Raw genomic sequence first — 25,811 nt, 5'->3', positions numbered from 1 at the left:
AGTTGTCTCCATATCATAAAATTGCAGGACCTTTGAAGTATATTTTGTACGAAAAAAACTAAAAACGAAATTTTTTAAGTTTGAAATCGTGTGCAAATTAAGATCATAAAACCATTTCCACCGTGGTTTCAACAAGATTTTTACTACACATTAGATATCAACCAAGTAATATAATACTGTGTCCGAGAACATGTTAAAATACCCCCACCGCAGCAAACCTGCAGACTTAGCGAATTTCCATTTGCCTGATTGGATGTACACTAAAATGTCCCCTTAAAAATATCACATTTATTCCCTATTTAAACAGAATTAGTTTAATGAGTACGGTACTTAGGTTTGCTGCAACAGGGAGGGTAAAAAAGTTTTTTTTTAATGTAAAACGTTAAAATGTACTATAGTTTAGTAAGAAATTAATTTATTTTCCAAATTTGATCACAATATGTTCATAAACAAGCAAACTACAACAGTTGACTTATTCTCCATAAGAATAACATGGGAATTTAAAATTAAAATTTTTTTGAATTTTATCCGTAACAATTAGGCGCATAATAACGCTTCATATACTAAATTATTTGTTTTTTTAAGCTCTACAAAATGGTTTAGAAAGAAATTGTGAAATTTTGCGTGTTTAGGATCAAAAATGGGAAAAACCTATTTTTACCCCATAAAACCCCCCATAAACCCCCGTTAACATTGTCCGATCATGATGGTTTGCGAACTCATTCAAGTTTATCCCGCCTTACACCTTCAAACCAAATTTTATAAAAATCGGACGAAAATTACTCAAGTTATCGTGCGGATGGACACACACACACATACACATATATATATATAGGTCTTACCATGAGACCTACGGTAATAGCTACTTCCCTATAGGGAAATTCGCTAAAACACAATATTACTATAACTAATCAATACAAAAATATACTTGATTTTGATTTCAAAGAACACTTTCCTCAGACAAATTAGGGGGAAAACAAAATGTCTAGTGATGACATTGTAGTGATGACATTATTTTAGATTTGTATACTATAATATCGAATTTTAAGAGAAAGAAGTAAGGGGGTGAGCAAGTTTTAAGGGGGAAGTTCATAATAAACAGCTCGATTGTTTTCTGATCTATAAAATCTGGCCTCATATTACACGAATGTGCGATGTCTTATATTACACAATTCATTACTCACATCAAAAAACGTCTACAAAGAAAATATATTTCACCTATGAATATTTAACATTAACAAAGATGACGATGTAACTCTCAAGAGCGACAAACTTGACTGTAAGTTTGGTGGAAAATGCAGATTCTTGCAAATTCGTCTGCAAACGCTTTCACCTCTGTTGCATAAAACAGGTTTAGTGGATAAGAAGTTTAGAGTACATGAATGGTTTAGCAGTATAAACTTTAAACAAGTCATATAAATTAGTCAAGATATTCGTTTCATAGGTAGAATTTGTTACGGAGAAATAATGTTGAGCTCATGTTTATTGTAAAAGTTGTTATATTTCTTTCTGTACTATACAACAGGTAAATGTCTACAATGTAATGATTGTAAATTTTTCATGACTGATTTATATTAAAATTCACTTAGGCTGTCACACAAGGATTATTACTTAGAACATGGTTCTTCATTTTATTGTGGAAGAAATTTCATGAAGCTTTATATTTACATATCTACTTTGAGATGGTTTAATAATCTGCTTGTGTTTGGAATTCTATATTCATTGCAACATGTTAGGCAAAAATACTATGGAAAGAACACAAATCCTAAATTATTGCATTCCTTATCTTCTTCTAAAGGTTTCTTATAGGGAGTCTCAATTTAGCTTATAGGGTAGTTTAAAAAAGAAAATTAATTTCAAGAAGGCTTCAAGAATCAATCAAAATATATTCTAAAAAATGTATTGATATACGTTATCATTATAAATAACTATTACGTTCACTATACACTTGTAAGGTTGTCCGTAAATTAAGGTCTCCATTGAAATCCCGTCAGGGTGAAGTGAGCTATATTTAAAAATCTGAAACCAACGATAATGTTCTTGACTTCATCTCGTACTACTCCTGTTACAACAGTAGTTCTGTTTGTAGTGTTGTTTGTATGTTGCAGGAGGTCCAGCTATGTGGTGATGGGGTGGTTGTCTGTCATACAGCTCAGTGAGGACAATGCACGAGTGGTTCTACTGGCCATCGTCCTGCTGCTGTACATGGTCATGGGAGCGCTCCTGTTCCAACAATAGTTCTACAGTGTTGTCTGTTTGTTGCAGGAGGTCCAGCTATGTGGTGATGGGTTGGTTGTCTGTCATACAGCTCAGTGGGGACAATGCACGAGTGGTTCTACTGGCCATCGTCCTGCTGCTGTACATGGTCATGGGAGCGCTCCTGTTCCAACAATAGTTCTACAGTGTTGTCTGTTTGTTGCAGGAGGTCCAGCTATGTGGTGATGGGTTGGTTGTCTGTCATACAGCTCAGTGAGGACAATGCACGAGTGGTTCTACTGGCCATCGTCCTGCTGCTGTACATGGTCATGGGAGCGCTCCTGTTCCAACAATAGTTCTACAGTGTTGTCTGTTTGTTGCAGGAGGTCCAGCTATGTGGTGATGGGTTGGTTGTCTGTCATACAGCTCAGTGAGGACAATGCACGAGTGGTTCTACTGGCCATCGTCCTGCTGCTGTACATGGTTATGGGAGCACTCCTGTTCCAACAGCTGGAGTCTTCCACTGAGCTCGCAGTGGCGGGGGACTACGCCCAGATGTTGGCCCAGGTCCGTGCTGCTCTAGACAACACTACCCTTGACAACGCCACCCTAGACCGTCTCCTAGACCTCCACTCCACTGTCACCTCAGGAGGAGGTGCGGGCAGACGATGGGACTTTGCCGGCAGTTTTCATTTTGTCAGCACTATAGTTTCAACAATAGGTGAGGAAAGTGACAAATAATTTAGTAATTAAATTTTAATATTAGGAGTTTCTTCATTTTATAAGTCCCAGAAAGAATGTTGTTGACATCTTGGATGTTGTCAAACGTCAGCAAATATCTATTCAAAATGTTCAATCCAAGGTGAGCGAAGTGGCAATGTATTAGTGATAAAATTATAAAACTAGGGGTTCTTCATTTTATAAGTCCTAGAAAGAATGTTGTTTACATCTTGGTTGATGTCAAGCGTCAGCAAAGATCTATTCAAAATGTTCAAACTGAATGCTTCCTTAAAGCTGTCATGACTGTCTTTCTCTATTTTTTATTTTTTATTATTTCATATTTGCTTATGGACTTTACTTTAAAGAAATTATCTACTTTGTGCTTTACCTCACCCTGATTACCTTTGTTTAGCTTCTGTTAAGAACAATTTAGAATTTTCTGGTATAATTTCCACTTTTGTTCAATACTTATGGGCAAATTACATAAACTTAAGATAAATAATAGCTACCCACGACACTGTTGCTAAACAAAAACGTACTAATTGTATGTTTTACCCCTTTAAATTATTGCTGCTGGGCAATGAAGGATATGTGAGGAAGATGAATATTTCATCAACCAACGGCGTCAAATTGTTTGTTTTATTTTTACATCGTAATTTATGTACGTAATTTAAGTGTCGTTTTTTTTTCGACGACACGACGTCGATTACGTTTTATGGACTATACTGTTTTTAGATGTTTAGTAGGTTTTTGAATACAAAGTAGTTTACAAAGGGTTACTGTTAAATAACCACAAAACATCCCTTTTTCAATAAAAACAAGTGTCAAGGAAAGACTAGAAATGGAATGAGTTTCATTTTATTTTTGTATAGTTTCTTTAATGGTTGAGCTCAAATTGGATGATAGTTCAACTATTTTTTCTAGATATGACATTTGATTCATATGACTGTTGATTTGTCCAATACAAGTCAGAAATGAGATATGAGTTTTAAATCTCAGAGATGAAATGAAAACAAATATACAAGCTATAAATTAAACAAGCTATGATACTCTTTGACGGCTTGATAAGTTCAACTCTCAAGTGGAAAAATAAATTGGAAAACTCAATGATTGATTGGAATGGTGCGACAAATAAATGGCTTCTAATGCTATCTTTATCTTATTTTCATTTTGACAAAGGGCCTTATTAAACTGACTTATTTGTATTCATTACTCACTAATAAGACGTTTAGAGTTTCATTTAGTCTTTAAAAAAATATTTCCTAGTGATGCGAACATTTCAGTTGGATTCAGATTAGAATGTTTGTATCTTCATCGTTACCAAATGTGGCGTCTTGTGAAACATCCTATGATTTTGTAAGATTAATATCTACCTTACTAATTGACACAAAAATGAAACCAATTGTCTCAGATTGGGCTAACAAATTATAATAAATAGGGATAACAAAATTTCTGAACCGACAGAACTCAAATCTTGCACGTACGACGGGTCAAATAATTAGAATAGTCAATTTTAACTTCTGACTTTAGAAAAATCCAAATAATCATGTCATTCCTTTTCTCATTTTACAATACATCAATCACCTGTATATCTTTAAAACGCGTCATGCGAACTTTTTGACTGAAGGGTTTAAGGAACAGTTCCTCACGAGATGATAAATCAAACAATTTTCGTTAAATATTCAAACAGTTTGTCTACAACTCATCATAATGAAATTTCCCAATCTCAAATAGAAACTACTTATGCCATACAACGTTTTGGGATGCACACAGGGGTTTGGGAGGGGGGTAACACAAGCAATAAAGTAATTAGAAAGTTTTAATCCCCAATTACTTGAGTCTCAATTAAATTTCACATGATGAACAGTTTCAACAACTTGATATACAGGGTGTCCCGGAACTCTCTACCAATATTTTAGGTCATTGATTCTGGGTAAGAAACGTACCTAAATATCATATTTAAATTGTCCGTAAGTCCTTAGTTACTCACACAGCCGCCATTTTGGTTTTTCAGTTATTAACTTTTTTCTAAAGAATGGTTAAACATGCGAAATGGAAACTTAGCACAAACATTTATGACAACTAGACAAAGCTACAAAAAAATTATGAAGATTTTTCAAATTCATAAAACAAAATGGCGGCCTTTTAAATTTTCTTTCTTAAATACCTCAATAACCATTGATTTTACAAACATTTTAAATGGCCACCATTTTGTTTTATGAATTTGAAAAATCTTTCTAATTTTTTGGTAGCTTTGTCTAGTTGTCACATAAATGTTTGTGCAAAGTTTCCATTTCGTATGTTTAACCATTCTTTAGAAATAAATTAATAACAAAAAAAAATTGCGGCTGTGTGAGTAACTAAGGACTTCCAGACAGTTTAAATATGATAATTAGTTATGTTTCTTACCCAGGAGCAATGCCCTAAAATATTGATAGAGAGTTCCGGGACACCCTGTATTTTGTGGAGGTAAGAGTGTTTTATGAGGTTGCTCTTGTCGAAACACTCATTACCGCGGGAAATTGTTACCATGCGGTGATTAACTTCCTTACTCTGTGTGTTTTGTAAACTACAACTAACACACTCTGTAAGTCTTGCATTAATTAACTATGCGTTTACACCTTGATGTGTACTTGATAAACAATTGTAATCATACCCTATACAAAGTATATGGAGAAAGTTTTTTTAAAATAATAAATACACTGTTTTAGCCAAAAGGACACGTTTAAAAGTTCGTAGAGTTAAAAGGACCTAAAAATACTAAATTCCAATCAAATTCGATCAAGCCGTATTTTATTAAGATTCCCAAAAAACTTTACGAATTAAAAGTTTGCTTGTTTGTGATATGAACTTGGACATATTTTTATTTCATACCAAGTTAATACAATTTTACAACAAAATTACTTTGTTCTTTTTCTTACAGTAGCACCTTTGGCTATCAATACAACTTCAGTATCCAATAGTCAATGGTAACACACCCAAGTTCTCATTAAACTTTTAGTAAATGATTTAGTGAAAACTGAATCAGGCAACTGAAAATTTGTTTAGTATCCATCTTTGCTGCGGCAAGGGTGTTTTTATTATTCTTTTCTTTTTTTTTTGTAAAGACATTTAAATTGTACTCTGACAAATGTTTGCATATTTTGAAAATACCAAAAAAAGTGTATAGCTCATTAAGTCTAATACACTACATTGAGAAAATAGGGACCCACTTGGGTTATTGGCAAGAACATCGCTTCCTGGGATTGCAGGTTCAAATCTTGCTAATCACTAATGGGTTTTATTATTGCGATTACATCATGGTTTGATGGTTCGGAATCCACCTAAATCTGTACGTCCACACATCTGATAAAAAAACGTATACTTATGTCTCTTGATTGAGGAGAACCTTCAATTAATAAGGAACCTCCTTCACTTAAAGCGGTAATAGCTATTTACATTACAAGTGTAGTAAGAGCGTTTTTACATCACGCAGGTGAATGTTGTGCAACGAGCGAAGGCGAGTTGCATAATTCACCGAAGTGATGTAAACACGCTCTTGCGTAACGTGTAACGTACAAGATTTTACCTGACCCGACAATATTCAGGAGGTTACGAGCAATATACTTCATTATCAATTTCACTCATCTTCTAACAGTAACCTTCATTTACAAACAAAAGCTAGGTTAGGAAAATTCTTCAAAGCATAACAATAAAATTCAAACACACAGCTGATTTCTAGCGTTGAACGTCGTTGGCTCCATAGAGGTATATTTTTTAAGTTATCCACTCAATGTTATTTAAATGGGTTTCATTACATCACCGAGTGAGTTTTTTTCAACTTTACATCACTCGAGAAGTAAGGAAGTTGTATACATCACGCTTGGGATAGGGAAGTTTAACATGGCGGGTTAGGTAAATAATTTAATTGTGAAAATATCACATATGCCGTGCAGCAGACTCCGCTTACGTACAATATTCATGACGTCATAACCGTTTCATTCCCATGGTGAGTAGAAAACCTAGAGATCCACGGCCAAGTTGAGATCGGTGACGTCAAGTGGTCAGTTCATTTACTGGGTGAATAAGGGACTTGTGAATACTTTAACAGCTGACGTCCCTCCGCGTTGTCAACTTCTTTGTACAGCCCTGAAGCAAATATAAAAATAACCCTCGTCTCAACTATCATACATACTAGGTAAATATTTAGTCGATTTGTTATTTCGAAATCGTACGTTTTGCTTTAGATTTTAAATAGTGTAAGTGAATTTTATATAGGCTACTTTTGTGAAGTCCGAAGATATGGTTTATGTGTGGTTCATTTTTTTGACACGAGTGCGATGATGTATAACAAATGCTTTTCTGTTAGGATAAATTTTATGAATTTTGCTTTACTGTGTGGTAATAGTACTAGAGGATAGGTATAAATTATATGTAGATAGGTTTCTTGCTTTAATTTTTTTTATAAGTGAAATTCCAAAAATAATCACTAAACATCAAACATCCTTCTACTAAAACGGATTAACCTTAAAACTGTCTTCAGCTATTCCTAAAAGAAGATTATACCTATATCAGGGAGATTTTTACCTATTTTATAATTCCTATAATTCCTCTACATTGGAATAAAAGTATAGCCAGTTTGATTATTGAAGATTCAATAGCATTTCTTACAAAAGCTGCAGCTTGGGAATGGATTTTAAAATAATGCCTATATTCGAATTCTTTTTTCGAAAGTTTATCTCATGCTAAATCTTAAAAAAAATCCTAATGATGAAGAAACATGACGAAGCTTATTGCAGTTAAATCAAGCGTTTTTAGTAATAAGTTACAATGTCATAAGATCTATAGAAGATATTCTTTATGATGGAATCTGTCTCCCCTCAGTCTAACTGGACACTGGGGCCAGTCGTTGGTAGACAAAAAGGATCAGGACACAGGTTCCATCATACAGACTATAGTAAGTGAGGTTCATGAATCTTGAACTTCCGAAACAGACTTATAAAATACACTTAAATAAAATATACATCAAAGAGTTTACTTTTCCGAGGTATTACTAACACAATCAATTTTATTTACGAACTCAAAATTAAGGTTAATGAATAACTATTAATTATTTGTTTGAAAAACTGTTTAACTTGGATCAATAAACGTCCATAAGACTGTAGAGTTTTACGTTGGAGAGAGTCAGTCAACCCGAGCTTGAATCGAAGTGTCACAAATGTATATGTCAAAGCATACATCACCGACTGTCGTTTTGTTACAAGAGCTTATCTCAAACCCAAGTATATGCGAAGTGCATACATTTATAACATTCCTTTTAAGATTTCTGTGATAATATTGGCGTGAATTTCAGTAGTTTAGTGACAGTAAGTAAAATAATAAAAATTCAAGAGCTTTTCTATTTGTAGCTGGTTGCTTGATTAATTTACACATTCTGTAAAAAGGGGGCTTGGTTATGATATGTAAAACGTTTGGAAGATTGGTTATAAAATAGTTAACTCCATTACATGGAAAAGTGTTTTTTTTTATTTATTTAACTTAACAAACAAGTTTTCCATGCCCGGATTACGCTATTTGTATTAAACTGCTTGAGCTCCTTAATACTTAGGCTACTAGAGTTCCTAAATATTAGGCTGCTGTTGTAGCAGTTAGTTTCAACCATTTAAGAATTAACCAACTTGTGGGCTCATGAGTAAAATTTTTTTTCTTATTATAAACTAGAGGAGTTTAATGAAAACCGAATAAGTTTTTTTTTCTCTCACCCATAATCTTTTTCACATTACTTCAGGCTTGACCTAGGAGTTGTGACATTATCACTTAGATAAAATACATTGGTGATTTTGCAGAATCACCCGAGATCGAAGTTCCGCATTCTACCACTAGACCATTGATATATTAACTATATCAATGCACTGTACCAGCTTGCTCCCCCTCTATATACATAATTGGTTTGGGAAATATTACTAATTGGTTAATTTTGACCTAACGTGTCTTTGGCTTTTAGGGGATATTTATCCCCTGATTCCTTACTATCCCCTAACTCTTATTAACTGGATCTTCAACTTAACACAACTATTTGAATTAATATTGGCTCTTTGTGTAGGATACGGCAACACCACCCCTCAGACCGTGGCTGGACGTATAGCTGTGATAGCTTACGGTTTCCTCGGATGTTCCAGCGGCATCTTGTTCTTCAACCTGTTCCTGGAGAGGATCATCACACTACTAGCCTACATCCTACGAGCCATATACTTGAGAAAACTCAGCAAGGTAGGAAAAATCCACAGGCATTTGTACCAAAAAATCCACCAAAACTAAAGGAATGTTAAATAGTTCTATTTCTTCACATTAAATAACAGGAGGTGCATTAAAATAACTGTGTAGAATACATTCAAAACCTCCCATAAACATAAAACTACCTTCTGATCCAGAGACATAATCGATCAAATTAAACAAAGAAAACTACGTTCACGGATAGTAGAAGAGGAAAGGTATGTATAATAAAAATAAACAAACTAGGACTGGTCCAAATCTCCTTCTAATAGCAGTAACAACTGGATCTGGACTTTTGGGCCAGTGGCGTCATATTTGTGTATATATGATCCATTCCATACAGTATCTTTTCTAATATCTGGCGTTCTAATTAATCCTTTATTTACTCTCATTTTCTACTATGCACCCAAAGAGTCACGGGTTGATCTTTTGAGTTTGGCTGCTGTTGACACAATTCCTCTAGAAAGAAAGGAATTAGGAAGTAACTTCGAAATAATTGATCCATTTTGCTTCTTAAAAATAAAATCTCTTACTTAACATTGGTATACCTTAGCAATGTGGGAGTGTCCCTGTATATATGTTCATAACATATATGTTCATCGAACATATGAACATATATTATGATCGCCAGGTAAAATGCATGTGTTCAGAGGCACTTCAATGCTGCTAAGGGTATAGATAGCTGAGCGGTTATAGAATTAGCTGACAGTTAAAAGGTTGCCAATTCGATCCAGAAAAAAGTTGGTTAGTTTTTAAGGTTCCAACATGTAACCACCTCTGTTTTATTTGACCATTATGCTTTTCATAAGTGGTCCGTGCTGAATAAAGAGCTGATCTCATTCCGTAACAAAGGTACAAAGATCATCTCACTCAGCATACACTTATCTTGCAATCATATTCAACTTGTTTTGTCCTACAGGAAGGTCAGGATGTTGACGAGGACGACAGTCTAGACGAGTGGAAGCCGAGTGTATACTGGGTAATGTTGTGTCTGGTCGTAGCCTCAGTGGTCGTCGCTGGATGTGCTTCAGCTCTCTACTGTATTATCCTTGTTTTGTCCTATAGGAAGGTCAGGATGTTGACGAGGACGACAGTCTAGACGAGTGGAAGCCCAGTGTATACTGGGTAATGTTGTGTCTGGTCGTAGCCTCAGTGGTCGTCGCTGGATGTGCTTCAGCTCTCTACTGTATTATCCTTGTTTTGTCCTATAGGAAGGTCAGGATGTTGACGAGGACGACAGTCTAGACGAGTGGAAGCCGAGTGTATACTGGGTAATGTTGTGTCTGGTCGTAGCCTCAGTGGTCGTCGCTGGATGTGCTTCAGCTCTCTACTGTATTATCCTTGTTTTGTCCTATAGGAAGGTCAGGATGTTGACGAGGACGACAGTCTAGACGAGTGGAAGCCCAGTGTATACTGGGTAATGTTGTGTCTGGTCGTAGCCTCAGTGGTCGTCGCTGGATGTGCTTCAGCTCTCTACTGTATTATCCTTGTTTTGTCCTATAGGAAGGTCAGGATGTTGACGAGGACGACAGTCTAGACGAGTGGAAGCCCAGTGTATACTGGGTAATGTTGTGTCTAGTCGTAGCCTCAGTGGTCGTCGCTGGATGTGCTTCAGCTCTCTACTGCCCGCTGGAGAACTGGACATTCTTCGAATCCATTTATTTTTGCTTCGTTTCTTTCGCTACGATAGGTAATATTTGTCATATTCTCCTATTGTTGTTATTTTGCCACGATAACTGCTACAAATTGTTTCACTTCTTGTTTATCATCTGAATCTGGTTAAACATTCAACTGAAAGATCAGCTGTTAACGTACAGTTCACATTCAAACCCTTTGTTGAAAAAACTAATCAGCAGAACTAGATCTTTAAACTATTGAACCAGATAAAATGCAAGGAAAGGGCAAAACCCTAATGAAAAATATATTTTAGTTTCCATTCCTCCCTTCACTAGATAGCTTTAAAATAATGACACCTTAACCGTAAAAGTCGGTCAAGTAAGATGAGTGAAAAGGGACGTTACAGAGGGACGTACAATACTCTTATTGCATTAATTGTATAGATTAGGTGAAATATGCTTTGCTCTAACCTAAAATGCATTTCCAGGTTTCGGAGACTACGTGTCCACTCAGGGCCCTCAACGTCAGTACCCGTACCCGGAGTTGTACCGGGTCGCCAACTTCATTCTGATAGTGTTAGGCTGCTGCTGCATCTACTCGCTGTTCAACGTGACAAGTATTGTGGTGAAGCAAGCATTGAACTGGGTGATCCTCCACCTGGACTGTCAGTGCTGCGACCGTCAAGGCAAGGCTGGTAGGATGCTGAGGAGACATTCGCTGAGACTGCAGCAGAGAAGGAGGTCGAGCATCACGTACCCGAGGAGTCTCAGGAAGTCTACTAGGTAAAGGTCTAGTAAAAGGATGTTTAACGGGTCTTCTTGACGTATCCCTGGAAGCTCTTGATAGCAGGATCAAAAGCCTAGGAAATTGATTATAGTATATTATAAGATTGAAGCTGTCTCCTGAACCTTAGTCTACCTGGAACTGGCCCTTCTAGGATGACTTGGCTTGTGCTTTAAAAAATTAGATGAACACAATCGTTATAACACTGCGTGTGTTGATAGGTAGCCTAGTAGTTAGCATTTAGGAATGTAATGCAGGAGTTAAAGGTTCTATCACTCTTACACAAACTTCCGCACTCGAAAGAAGAAACGTTAAAATCTTTACTGATATTTTAAGTGACTGATATAGAAGCAGGTAAACACGAAGATATGTGAAATTTATGTGTAAAACAAAACGATATATCTTTACAGGTTGGATTGTATCTTTTGAAAGCATTGTCCACAACTTATTATTGATGGGCTGGTCGTTCAGAAGATTTAACGTGCATCATTGAAACGGCAGCACTTTCTTTTATATACGCCTACCTTCAGTATCTTCAGAACATAAAGGTGGTCTACGAACCATGTTTTTGAAAGTCGTAAATTTTATAAATAATTACATCAAGTTCTTTTCCAAAGTCACTACCAACGAATGCAATGTTAAATATCCTAAAACTAACTGTCTACAAATATTGAAATGTGATTTGATGCATTCAATTGTTTTTATACTTTCAATTTTGTTAATATTGTCTAAAAACCATTAGTGTCATGTATATATTTTCCTGATTTTTAAAGTCAAGGTTAACAAAAAAGAACGAATATGTTCAGTGAAAGTGAGTAAAGGTTTGTTGTTTATCTCATTAAGTTTTCGTTCAAGTGAGGAATAAATAATCAAGATCCTTATATAGAAGAACTATTCAACATTTAAGAAAAACAATAGCAGACATAATTTCGGAGCAGCGTTTGGCTATGTCTATAATTTCTGAGTGGTTTTTGGCCGTACACATTATTTCTGAGGAGTACCTGGTTGTGCACATTATTTTAGAATTGTGCAGGGCCGTACACATACAACGGAGAACTAACTGGCTGTGCATTTTTATTTCTGAACAGTGATGTATTCCGTAGCAACACCAGGCACTGATAATCATAGGGATGACATATTATTGTTAATGATAGATAGTAATATTGATACAATAAAAAAGATAAAATTCAAGAGATTGTTTAATTAGCATGATTTTCAAAGAACTGACAAATTGTAAACAAAAAATGTAAATAGAGTATTAACAATATAATAAAACATATGATTTACGTACAAAAGGCAGGCAGTACATAGTATTCAGAGAACTTCTAACAATTATTAGGTATACTTCACTTATTGGTTGCATGGTGGAAGGAAAAAACATAGGTGTGCTATTCCCACATATTCTGACGTCACTCGGATTGCAAACAAAAGATCACCTGATTGTAACTGTCAAATTAGTATTTATGTATTTGTTTTGATTTGGTTGTTATTGTTTTTATTATTATAAAAACAATAACAACCAAATAAAAACAAATACATACTAATTTGACAGTTACAATCAGATGATCTTTTGTTTGCAATCCGAGTGACGTCAGAATATGTGGGAATAGCACACCTATCTTTTTTCCTTCCACCATGTATTGGTTGTGTCCCCAGGACGAAGCGCAGCACGCCGATGTGTGACGTAGTGGCGGAGACCGACTCTGCAGGATACGACTCTGAGGCGGGAGTTGACTCTCGGGGTCGGAGACTGTCTGGGGAACTCATCTCTATGAAGGACTTCCTCACGTCCAACAAGGTAACATGGGTGTCACAGGATTTCCTAGAGAATAAAAAACATTTGCAATCAGCTGTTTCCATATTTGCGCTGTTCCATTGAGATTTAATTATGTAATACAGATATTCATTGGAAGGCAAATGTATAGACAAGGTAATATAATAACGACTGATTTTGATAAGTAAGACTGGCCTTAATCACCTGACCTGAATGTGTCCAAATATTATGCTAAACTATGACAGGTAAGTCAAAATAAATCTTCATTATGACTTTCTTCGAATTTACCGCTTTGTGAATGTCAGCAGTATATGCTCTTATCGGTACTTTCCTGTTAAAGGGAACATTCATTATTATCGATGATTTTTTTCTCGATATATCGATGTTTTTGTTTTCCGATCCATTACAAATTGAACACAAGAAATGAAACTGTTCTAAGCTAACCAAACATAACCAACCATACTTGCTGTACCATTTAAAAATTCCCTTTGGTTTTGAATATAAAAGCCAAGTTTTAAACGCGGAATTTTTGAATGTTACAGCAAGTTTGGTTAGTTATGTTAGGTTATTTATTTTAGAACAGTTTCATTTCATTAATGTTTGTTGATACTGAACAATATTTTTCGTCATTGTCAGCTGATATGTTTCAATTTGTTAATATCGATATATCGAGAAAAAAATCATCGATAATAATTAATGTTCCCTTTAACAGGAAAGTACCCTCTTATCATATTACTTGGCAAAATGGAAGTGCCCCTGAAATATATGTAATTTACCTGGTGTTCAGGGGCACTTCCATATTTATAAATGTAGCCTATAGGTATGTCGGACAGGATATATTAAAAAAGGGTTGGAAGACGTGTTTTATTATAGTAATATTTTTGACAATTAATTCGTCATTAATACTGTTTAAAAGTAGGTAAATGTTGGATGAGAACAAACCAGTTCCCATTTTAAACTTGAGAAATATTTCCAGCTTAAAATCATAAACCGATCATGTATATTGTACAAACAAGTTGTTTAGAAACTATCATTTTATTACACTCAGCAAAAAAAGCTATTTTGAGGAGTGGAAATGGTAGATTTCTTCTTACCATTTCCACTTAAAACAACAGCTCAACAGCTGATGTTTCCAAAACGTCGATCAGCTGCAACATACATAAAGCAATAAAATTGGTGGAGTTAACTTTCCTTAAAATCACATAAATTTTGTGAACGGACTATAGTAGATGTGTTTATGACTGTTGCTTTAATGACACTGTGTTTTACCATTTGGGATATTTTCGTCGTATAAATCGAAGTTTCATCTCATAATCTCTGTGCTTCTCGCAGGTATCTCTGGCAGTGATGCAGAAACAGCTGTACGAGACAGCGATGATGCAGCGGGGTTACACCGAGGACAACAAGTCCACGGGGAAGTTCACCCCGGGATCTGTGGGTCCTTTGGCCATCGTCACCCAGAAACTGGGCGACACCTCGTCCGCGCGGTAGCAGGCGGACCCCAGCTGATAGGGCGACATCAGGCTGTGATTAGGCTAGGACTGTTATGTGCTTTGACAGTGGAGGGTGACTTAAGGAACTTATAGTGCAATGTAAACGATTTGTATTGGGTATACAGTAAATAGAGATGACAGATTTTATAAGTAAATTGGGTAAGGTAAGGAAATATTTTGCTGCAAAAATATTCTGGACTTAAAGTTAATTTTGGGTGATAGTCGGTTGTTTACAGACATTTCCATTACAGTTGTAAAAATACTTAAGAATCGTTTTGAAGATATAAAAATCTTTAAGAAAGTACCTTAAACATAAGTCCGGCCATAGCAGGGGGAATCGCAAAAGAAAATTCATACAGAGAACTGTGTCGTGGTCAAAACATGAAAAATATACTGAAAGCAAGTAATAGTTATAGTCTGTATGATAGATCCTGTCCCATTAAACTCCGTCTATCTGGGACCATCCTGGGACTGGCCCGGGCCTCATACCATTGACCAGTTTCCATGTAAATGGAGGGTTAGGAGACATGTCCCATCTTACAGACTATATTAGATAGACAGTAGCTCACAATGAACATGTTTTCACAACATGGTGGCTCAAGGGAGCTTTTAACTGTGTGTTGAAATATTTTAAAATTTAACCATACTATTTTGAAGAAATTAAGCTTGTTTACACAACCCTTTTCCCATAAAAAAATCTACTATTTATTTACACAGTATTTAACTGACTATAGCGATTGAAAACAAATGAGATAATACAATGAAGTTAAACACTACTGTATTTTATTTCTACATAAACAACATAGAACACAGCATTTTGAGATAAGAACAGGCTTGTATGTTAATCGAGAATATGAGCCATAATGCCAAATTTCAGCCCAACCCAACCAGTAGTTAATGCGTGATTGAACTTCAAACAAACAAACTTACAAAAATTCACATTTATAATATTAGTAAGATTATCTAGCTAGGAACCCCTTTATCATAAAATTAAATGATATAGAAAATGCATTAATAAGTAAAAATACAAGTGTAAATCCAAGTTGACAAGCTTTAGATGGATAAAAAAGCATACACGTAAAGCGAGGTAATTAGTAGGCTGAAGTAGTTTGTGACGCTGAGCTCAAGGCAATTACTGACTTCTTATTGCACCACCCCTCTACACCTGTCGAGATTAGCTTTTTGGCCTTCTCAATCATAGCCGGCTGCTTAGTTTGAGGGATTGCGATATCTTCAATAAAAAACATGAAAGAAACGTATGCCTAAGTTTTGAAAGTAAATTTTTATAGAGGATGATTTTTTACAGCGATAAACGTAACACCGCTCGTACATAAATGATTTTTGCATGTAATTTGCATAACTCCCTAAATTCTCCTACTATATGAAACAAAGAAATTAATTCTAAAACACTTGGAGATATAATTTCTTTCAATTTTACCATCGTATGAGGAGCTTAAAAAATATATCTATCTCGTTTCTGTGAACCAATTTCCAAACTTTTATGGGTATGAAGTTTTGTTGTTTTTTTGTTGTTGTCATACAGAATGTATGACTGACTCTCTTATTACTGTATATTCAATGCAAAGTTTGCTTATAAATTGACGAACCGATTTTGAATATAGTTAATATAGGAAGTTAAACTTTAATGTATATTTTATTGACCTCTCTCTACTAAAGATAAAACGAGAGATGGTTAGCTCTTTCATACTTATTAGCTGAGTGATTTACTTGAATTACTTAAAGGGGTAAAAAATAGGTAAAATTTCTTTGCACATAGAATTGTAAAAATTACAAAAATGTTTACCATGTAACAAAGTTTGTGGAAGAAATCGTTCATTCATTCCAAAGAGTAACCTTGTTCATCGTGTATCATGAAGGTTTTCTCTTTACAAATACTTCTGACATTGTAGAAAGAATATGACAAGATTTTCAGTGAACTATGAGTATAAAAAAAAATGATAAATGCTTATTAGTTTTAACAGTAAAAATTAAAAAAAAATAAGTTGATACAGGTTAAAATAATGAAAACCCTTTTTTTGTATTGACTTGAATTTGTATTATCCAGCAATTTCCCTTTTATAAGCATTAAAACTCAAAAAATAAACAAACTTCAGAGAATTTAATGTTAACAATCCAAACTTAGATGAAAACTATATCTTATAATAGTAAAATAAATACGACAACTCCCTTAGCTAAATAAATTTATAACTTCGTAGTTTATAGAAAGTTGTTGATTGCTTCAAAACATTTAGTACGTAAGAGTATTAAGAGTATTAACTATAGTAATATATTTTTAGAAAATGCTTATTAGTCTGTTGTAAAATACGAAAATAACTCATATAATTATATTTTTTTATAGTTTCTCAGCCTAAAAAACTATTAAGACTTAGTAAGCTAACGAAACTTAAAAATTATATTTTCGTAATGCTCACATGTAAATTTGTTTCAGTTAGATAATTTAACTAAACCTCGGTTGCGAAACATGTTATATTTTATTTATTCGAAATAAAAATCTCTAAGTAGTACGATGGGGTGTTTTATTACCTTCTTCAATTGTAAACCAAATGGAAAACTCGCTAGATTATAAGGAGCCACTATATAAACTCGCAATATATAAGACTCTATGCAGTTTTAGTTTTTGTACGAAATAACTTTTGGTTTAGTTAGTAGTATAATCCACTTCATGTTAGTATTTTTATGAGTATGATTTAGATGAGCGAATACTGATTTTGTTCAGCTTTACACCATTTAATGATTATGGCCCTAAATATTTAGGCTACTTTGTATATTTTTTGAAAACATTGATCCTAAAGTCAGATTTAAATTACATTGAATATCATAGAAGATGTACGTATTTTCCTACAATCGAACCATTCTTTTTCTGTATGGTATATCTTTCATATCTACATTATGTGTTATAAGTGCTAAAGTATAGTTAAATAACCTCATCAGTATTATTAAATTACCTGAAAGTACAAAAATACGTCAAATGCACTTGCAATAATATATTTACAACCTGTTACTCACAAGACGGTAAATAAATTCGCCTATTGGCGGTCTGATGATGATTGGAGTGCCCAATCGAAATCAATCACCAATAATCTTTTTATATGTAATCTTTTATATGTATTACCCTCTTGTGAGTAAACAGTATTAGTGTAAATGTATGATTACAAGCGTTATTTGACGTATTTTTGTACTTTCGGGGAAATAATATTTTCAAAACCCAAATAGTAAGCATGAAGTTATTGTTTTTTGTCCCTTATACAAATTAGTTTATCAAACCAATCAGCAGAGAGAAGGAAATTTAATCAATAAGTCTTCAAATATAAACACACATTGGAAAAAGAGTCACAAAGAGGAAAAGAGATGCTTATAGCCTTGGTTTGTGAATTTTCAGCCTCACCCAAGAGTTAAGACGTTACTAAAGGCCTCGCCAAGGGCAGCCATAAACCATCGAGATTTGGACCTTACTCAACTGTGTCGCATACTCCTACTGTTAACACTGGTCTGTCGGAAAACAAATAGATTAACATTGTTGTGATAAAACAAACATTCTTGATAGTGGAAAACATTTAGAGGTAAAATTTATAAATGGATTATATTATATAGTCCATTATATTACATACATAGTTGGAGCAAATGCCATTTCACTTATTATATGGAAACTAATATAACGTGTTAGACAGATTTACGACGACGATTTAATCGTAGTAGAAAATAGGAGGCACAGTAAATATAAACTTTCTATGCAACAAAACCATTAACTAGGAATAATTGGGTAGATGTTTCCTACCCAATGTTAACACAAGGTACAATGTTAATACATAAAAAGAGCATTAGCCAATGTCAATTCGAAAAAAGTATGTTCAAATTATTTTCGAAAATAAATGTACTTAAGTTGCTTTCACGTAGCAAGAATAAAATGCAACTGTTTCAAATATTGATCTCTTAGTTACTTTCACGTTCGTAATTGATTTATAAACGAATGGGTTTATTTTGGGTTACCTCTTATATTAGCTTATAAATTTGAACTATAAAAAAACTGTTCTCGGTTGTCGTGTATGAGCCCTATCTACGCATGTGGTAATTATTTTATGGAAAGTAAATAATAGAAACGTCTTATAACCCTTAATACCCCCGCCTCAGAAAACCTGCAGTCTAAGCGAATTTAATTTGCTTGACTGGATTTACACTAAAATATCTCCTTAAAAATATCACATTTTTCCCCTATTTAAATATAATTAGTTTAACGAGTACTTAGGTTTGCTGCAACAGGGAGCGTAAAAGTGTTTTTTTGTAAAATGTAATTAGTTTAGAAATAAATTAATGCATTTTCCAAATTTGATCAAAATATTTTCATAAACAAGCAAACTACAACAGTTTACTTATTCTTGTATGGGAAATTCGCTGAAACGTTTTTAAATGGCATTTACAAAAAAAAATCATAAAATAAAGGGCTTCAAAAAGAAAAATCTAAGTTGGCAGCCATATTGGAAAAATGGCGGCTTAAATTATTATTCAACCTGACCAACATTTTTTTTATAAAAAACCAAAGCTTACAACATCCAAGCTACATTTTAAAATGTTTTCATATCTCTTATAATTTCGAATAAAACAGCTGGTACACTTATATCAATCACCCTGTATAAATAAAATGCAAGTTAACATGCGTTGTGAGATTATATTATAAAATTACTTAGTTTATACCATGTATATATTCTTCTGAGTCGGCTACCGACCAATTTGCTCATTACGGCTTTACTAAGACAATAAATAAACTTACAACGAAACTAAGTAAATAAATGTTTAAAAAATATTCCTGTTATGTTTAGGTCCGTGAAGTTGGCGTACCCATATTAGCGTATCCATTTTTGATCATACCAATCGTTAGTTCATCTTTAGTTCTCGATAGTTCCCAAATTTTTTCGTTAGTTCTCAAAAAATAAAAAAGTTATAGCCGATTATAAGTGGGTACGCTAACTTCACACTTCCGGGTTCTAGCACGCGCCGTTTTCTGAGGAGAAATGTTTACATCTATATACCAATCGTTAGTTCTTCGTTAGTCCTCGATAGTTCCCAAATTTTTTCGTTAGTTCTCAAAAAATAAAAAAGTTATGAGGCATACAAAGTGGGTACGCTAACTTCAAAATTGTACAATTTCCAGCGGGAACAGTTTTTTTACTATAAATGCCTATATCTATATACCAATCGTTAGTTCTTCGTTAGTTCTCGATAGTTCTCCAAAATTAACGTTAGTTCTCAAAAAATAAAAAAGTTACGAAGCATAAAAAGTGGGTACGCCAACTTCACAGTTATAGAATTTCCAGCGGGCACAGTTTTTTTACTATAAATGCCTATGTCTATATACCAATCGTTAGTTCTTCGTTAGTTCTCGATAGTTCTCCAATATTTACGTTAGTTCTCAAAAAATAAAAAAGTTAAGAGGCATACAAAGTGGGTACGCCAACTTCACAATTATAGAATTTCCAGCGGGCACAGTTTTTTTACTATAAATACCTATATCTATATACCAATTGTTAGTTCTTCGTTAGTTCTCGATAGTTCTCTAATATTTACGTTAGTTCTCAAAAAAATAAAAAAGTTAAGAGGCATACAAAGTGGGTACGCTAACTTCACAATTGTACAATTTCCAGCGGGAACAGTTTTTTTACTATAAATGCCTATATCTATATACCAATCGTTAGTTCTTCGTTAGTTCTCGATAGTTCTCCAAAATTAACGTTAGTTCTCAAAAAATAAAAAAGTTACAAAGCATAAAAAGTGGGTACGCCAACTTCACAGTTATAGAATTTCCAGCGGGCACAGTTTTTTTACTATAAATGCCTATATCTATATACCAATCGTTAGTTCTTCGTTAGTTCTCGATAGTTCTCCAATATTTACGTTAGTTCTCAAAAAATAAAAAAGTTTAGAGGCATACAAAGTGGGTACGCTAACTTCACAATTGTACAATTTCCAGCGGGAACATTTTTTTTTACTATAAATGCCTATATCTACAGGGTGATCAACTCAAGGAGGCCACCATTGGGATATCGGAAACGGTAAGAATTAGAGAAAACTTTAAATGGGGGACATTCCTTTATTTTTTGTGGCAGTTAAAAATATGATTTTAGTTTTTTGAAATTCAGCCGCCATTTTCCAAAATGGTGGCCAACTTTGAAATTTCTTATGGAACACCCTATATTGTATCATGTTTTCGGATAGAACAGGCAATTTAAAAACTTTTTTATTCATGACATTTTTTCGATAAACCCACTCGTTTAGGAGTTACAGCCTATGAAAAAATGACTTCCGGTGTACATTTTACATCATGTAGCTCCTAAACAAGTAGGTTTATAGCGTAAATGCGAAAAGTAAATGAGTCAAATAAGTCTTAAAATTGCATCTACATTCCAAAAAGACCAAAAAATTCGTTAAAAACTATTAATTCTTTTATTTCAAAAATGGCGGCCATTTTCCAAAATGGCGGCAAACTTAAAAAGTGGAAAACTGTGTATTTTTTGGTCTTTTTGGAATGTGGATGCAATTTTAAGACTTATTTGACTCATTTACTTTTCGCATTTTCGCTATAAACCTACTTGTTTAGGAGCTACATGATGTAAAATGTACACCGGAAGTCATTTTTCCATAGGCTGTAACTCCTAAACGAGTGGGTTTATCGAAAAAATGTCATGAATAAAAAAGTTTTTAAATTGCCTGTTCTATCCGAAAACATGATACAATATAGGGTGTTCCATAAGAAATTTCAAAGTTGGCCACCATTTTGGAAAATGGCGGCTGAATTTCAAAAAACTAAAATCATATTTTTAACTGCCACAAAAAATAAAGGAATGTCCCCCATTTAAAGTTTTCTCTAATTCTTACCGTTTCCGATATCCCAATGGTGGCCTCCTTGAGTTGATCACCCTGTATATACCAATCGTTAGTTCTCGATAGTTCTCCAATATTTACGTTAGTTCTCAAAAAATGAAAAAGTTACGAAGCATAAAAATTGGGTACGCCAACTTCACAATTATAGAATTTCCACCGGGCACAGTTTTCTAAATAAAAATGCTTATATTTATATACCAATCGTTAGTTCTTCGTTAGTTCTCGATAGTTCTCCAATATTTGCGTTAGTTCTCAAAAAATTAAAAAGTTACGAAGCATAAAAATTGGGTACGCCAACTTCACAATTATAGAATTTCCAGGGGGCACAGTTTTTTTTAAATAAAAATGCTTACATTTATATACCAATCGTTAGTTCTTTGTTAGTTCTCGATATTTCTCCAATATTTACGTTAGTTCTAAAAAAAAAATAAAAAAGTTACGAGGCATACAAAGTGAGTACGCTGACTTCAAAATTATAACATTTCCAGCGGGCACCGTTTTCCGACTAAAAACGCTTAAATCTATATACCAATTTTTAGTTCCATGCATTGTAATTTGATTCATCTTCACACAATGAAAATCAAAGTAACACTGACATTAGAATAACTATCACATTATGATTCTCTCGAAGAGAAAGGATTGCTTATCAGTTCCAGGATAGCGCTTATCTGTGATATTCGCAATAGTAGTTGCAGGTGTCACTCGGTTAGATTATTTTTTAGGAGTGATAATTTTGATTACGTTATCAAAATGATTAACAGTTGAATATGTTCAGTTAATTAGAACATCCAAAAAAGACAACGCTTCCAAAAATTGGTTTTAGATAAGCAATGAAATCATATTTATACCTACTTAGTTGTGTAAAAAAGTGCATTTTATAAAAAGTCTATCATGGAAACAAAATAAACTATCCATCAAAATGAAAACCAGAGTCTGCTAAGTAAAATGGTATAAAGTAATTTATAAGCAGTGATTATTTGAATTGGATTAAGCAGATAAAATATGTACGATCAAAGAACTTCTGTTTGGTTAATTAAACTAATCGTTTGTATTGTTTGTATTTGTTTGTGTTCGGTATTAGTATTATAAAATTACATCATTAAACGTAACACGTTAGACAATAGACAATAGACAATAGACAAAATCTTTATTGAAATATTCCTAGAGAACATTCATGCGTCAGGTACATAAAATGTACAGTATGTACGTAAACTATTACAGTAATTTACAATTACAATTAGAATTTTTTTCTTCTTTTTCTTTCGTTACGAGTGACAGTTGCACGGATCGAGACTGGAAGGTCATACGGACTTGAACAAACTGGAGACTGGAGTAGTGGATGGAATAAATGTGTACAACACATTACTAGCATGGCGTATTGGGTATGGCGGGGTCGAGACAATATTTATTTAGTTGTATAGTAGTATACTGTAAGCATTTTTCGTTGAATGAAGGTGCGCGCTGGAAATCAGAAGCATTAAATAAGTTAATCTATTGATTATTGGCTATACGTATATTTATTTAATTTTTTTAGAACTAACAAAATAAATGAGTGAGCCCATCTTACGATTAATATTAAGATATAGGCACTTTTAGTCAGACAAGGGTGCACGCTAGGAATGATTTGGGTTTGAGGTTGGCATAACCACGTTTAAGACCTTATTGCCTTTTTATTTTTTAAGAACTAGTAATAATATTGGGGAACTAACACGACATAACGAAGAACTAAAGATTAATAAATAGATATAAGCGTTTTTAGTCAGAAAACGGTGCCCGCAGGAAATTTTATAAATTTGAAGTCAGCGTACTCACTTTGTACGCCTCGTAACTTTTTTATTTTTTTGAGAACTAACGTAAATATTACAGAACTATCGAGAACTAACGAAGAACTAACGATTGATATATAGATATAGGCATTTATAGTAAAAAAACTGTTCCCGCTGGAAATTGTACAATTGTGAAGTTAGCATACCCACTTTGTATGCCTCTTAACTTTTTTATTTTTTGAGAACTAACGTTAATATTGGAGAACTATCGAGAACTAACGAAGAACTAACGATTGGTATATAGATATAGGTATTTATAGTAAAAAAACTGTGCCCGCTGGAAATTCTATAATTGTGAAGTTGGCGTACCCACTTTGTATGCCTCTTAACTTTTTTATTTTTTGAGAACTAACGTAAATATTGGAGAACTATCGAGAACTAACGAAGAACTAACGATTGGTATATAGATATAGGTATTTATAGTAAAAAAACTGTGCCCGCTGGAAATTCTATAATTGTGAAGTTGGCGTACCCACTTTGTATGCCTCTTAACTTTTTATTTTTTGAGAACTAACGTAAATATTGGAGAACTATCGAGAACTAACGAAGAACTAACGATTGGTATATAGATATAGTCATTTATAGTAAAAAAACTGTGCCTGCTGGAAATTCTATAACTGTGAAGTTGGCGTACCCACTTTTTATGCTTCGTAACTTTTTTATTTTTTGAGAACTAACGTTAATTTTGGAGAACTATCGAGAACTAACGAAGAACTAACGATTGGTATATAGATATAGGCATTTATAGTAAAAAAACTGTTCCCGCTGGAAATTGTACAATTGTGAAGTTAGCGTACCCACTTTGTATGCCTCTTCACTTTTTTATTTTTTGAGAACTAACGTTAATATTGGAGAACTATCGAGAACTAACGAAGAACTAACGATTGGTATATAGATATAGGTATTTATAGTAAAAAAACTGTGCCCGCTGGAAATTCTATAATTGTGAAGTTGGCGTACCCACTTTGTATGCCTCTTAACTTTTTTATTTTTTGAGAACTAACGTAAATATTGGAGAACTATCGAGAACTAACGAAGAACTAACGATTGGTATATAGATATATAGTCATTTATAGTAAAAAAAACTGTGCCCGCTGGAAATTCTATAACTGTGAAGTTGGCGTACCCACTTTTTATGCTTCGTAACTTTTTTATTTTTTGAGAACTAACGTTAATTTTGGAGAACTATCGAGAACTAACGAAGAACTAACGATTGGTATATAGATATAGGCATTTATAGTAAAAAAACTGTTCCCGCTGGAAATTGTACAATTGTGAAGTTAGCGTACCCACTTTGTATGCCTCATAACTTTTTTTTTTTTGAGAACTAACGAAAAAATTTGGGAACTATCGAGGACTAACGAAGAACTAACGATTGGTATATAGATGTAAACATTTCTCCTCAGAAAACGGCGCGTGCTAGAACCCGGAAGTGTGAAGTTAGCGTACCCACTTATAATCGGCTATAACTTTTTTATTTTTTGAGAACTAACGAAAAAATTTGGGAACTATCGAGAACTAACGATGAACTAACGATTGGTATGATCAAAAGTGGATACGCTAATATGGGTACGCCAACTTCACGGACCTGTTATAGGGTTTGGTACCATGAGTTTAAAATTGAAACAAAATTGTATAGATCGTGTCAATTAGGATGGCGTGTGTGGGTTGAATGATGGAAAGGTTTCCAACAATATTGAGAATCTCACTATACGCTAGTGTACATTCATTTATATGTAATCAATTGATGAGAAGGTTTTGCAAAATAACAAAAAGCGACGGTGGAAGAAGTGTTATTTCGCACACACGCAGCCCACTGGCCAATGTAATTGACACGATCTACACTGTGCTAGTTTTGGTCCACCCTGGGGGTCCATTCCCAGTACCCGCCATGTCTGACGAGCCTTCCCCTATCCGCCACCTGGGGAGGCGCCCGATAGGAGACTAGCAACTCCACACGGGAAAAATATGGTAGAGGTGGGCGGAATCATTTCTACAATATTTACCCCTTCTATTGTCAGTTTATAAAGTAAACAAAGCCACAAAGCACGATACCCGCTGTGGAAGGGGGTACTAGTCATTACACATAGTACTTTCCAAAGACTTCCCAGCTTTTTAAGAATTTTACATAACACTCTTCCAATCGATAAGATTATTTTATATTTAAATATAAAAAAGCACATGCAGGGCATAATAGTTCTGCTGCTCCCCAAAAGATATTCTTGTGCTACTCCCAAAGATAAAAAAATACTCCGG

General features: G+C 34.1%; 1 protein-coding gene across 1 annotated transcript; it reads left to right on the top strand.

Annotated features, from left to right (window-relative positions):
• The first annotated feature begins 2,593 nt into the window (after positions 1-2,593).
• On the top strand, positions 2,594-17,360 carry LOC128988170 (potassium channel subfamily K member 13-like). The gene is made up of 6 exons (XM_054409405.1): positions 2,594-2,917; positions 8,999-9,165; positions 10,672-10,858; positions 11,273-11,567; positions 13,225-13,366; positions 14,675-17,360. Exons 1-6 carry the CDS (start codon positions 2,599-2,601, stop codon positions 14,831-14,833), a joined length of 1,269 nt encoding a protein of 422 aa, XP_054265380.1. The 5' UTR covers positions 2,594-2,598; the 3' UTR covers positions 14,834-17,360.
• The last annotated feature ends 8,451 nt before the right edge of the window (positions 17,361-25,811 follow it).

Source organism: Macrosteles quadrilineatus, unplaced genomic scaffold, assembly GCF_028750875.1.
Source record: "Macrosteles quadrilineatus isolate MER2022 unplaced genomic scaffold, UCM_ALF_1.0 Scaffold_2__2_contigs__length_208266976, whole genome shotgun sequence".
NCBI lineage: Eukaryota > Metazoa > Arthropoda > Insecta > Hemiptera > Cicadellidae > Macrosteles > Macrosteles quadrilineatus.
The sequence above is the reverse complement of the archived record's forward strand: the minus strand, read 5'-3'. Positions and strand labels throughout refer to the sequence as shown.

Excerpts from the sequence above, each read along its gene's own strand:
- LOC128988170 (XM_054409405.1), top strand. The coding sequence starts at position 2,599 with ATGGGTTGGTTGTCTGTCATACAGCTCAGTGAGGACAATGCACGAGTG. Across the intron at positions 10,859-11,272 it reads CGTTTCTTTCGCTACGATAG|GTTTCGGAGACTACGTGTCC; the intron begins GTAATATTTGTC and ends ATGCATTTCCAG. Across the intron at positions 11,568-13,224 it reads AGTCTCAGGAAGTCTACTAG|GACGAAGCGCAGCACGCCGA; the intron begins GTAAAGGTCTAG and ends TTGTGTCCCCAG.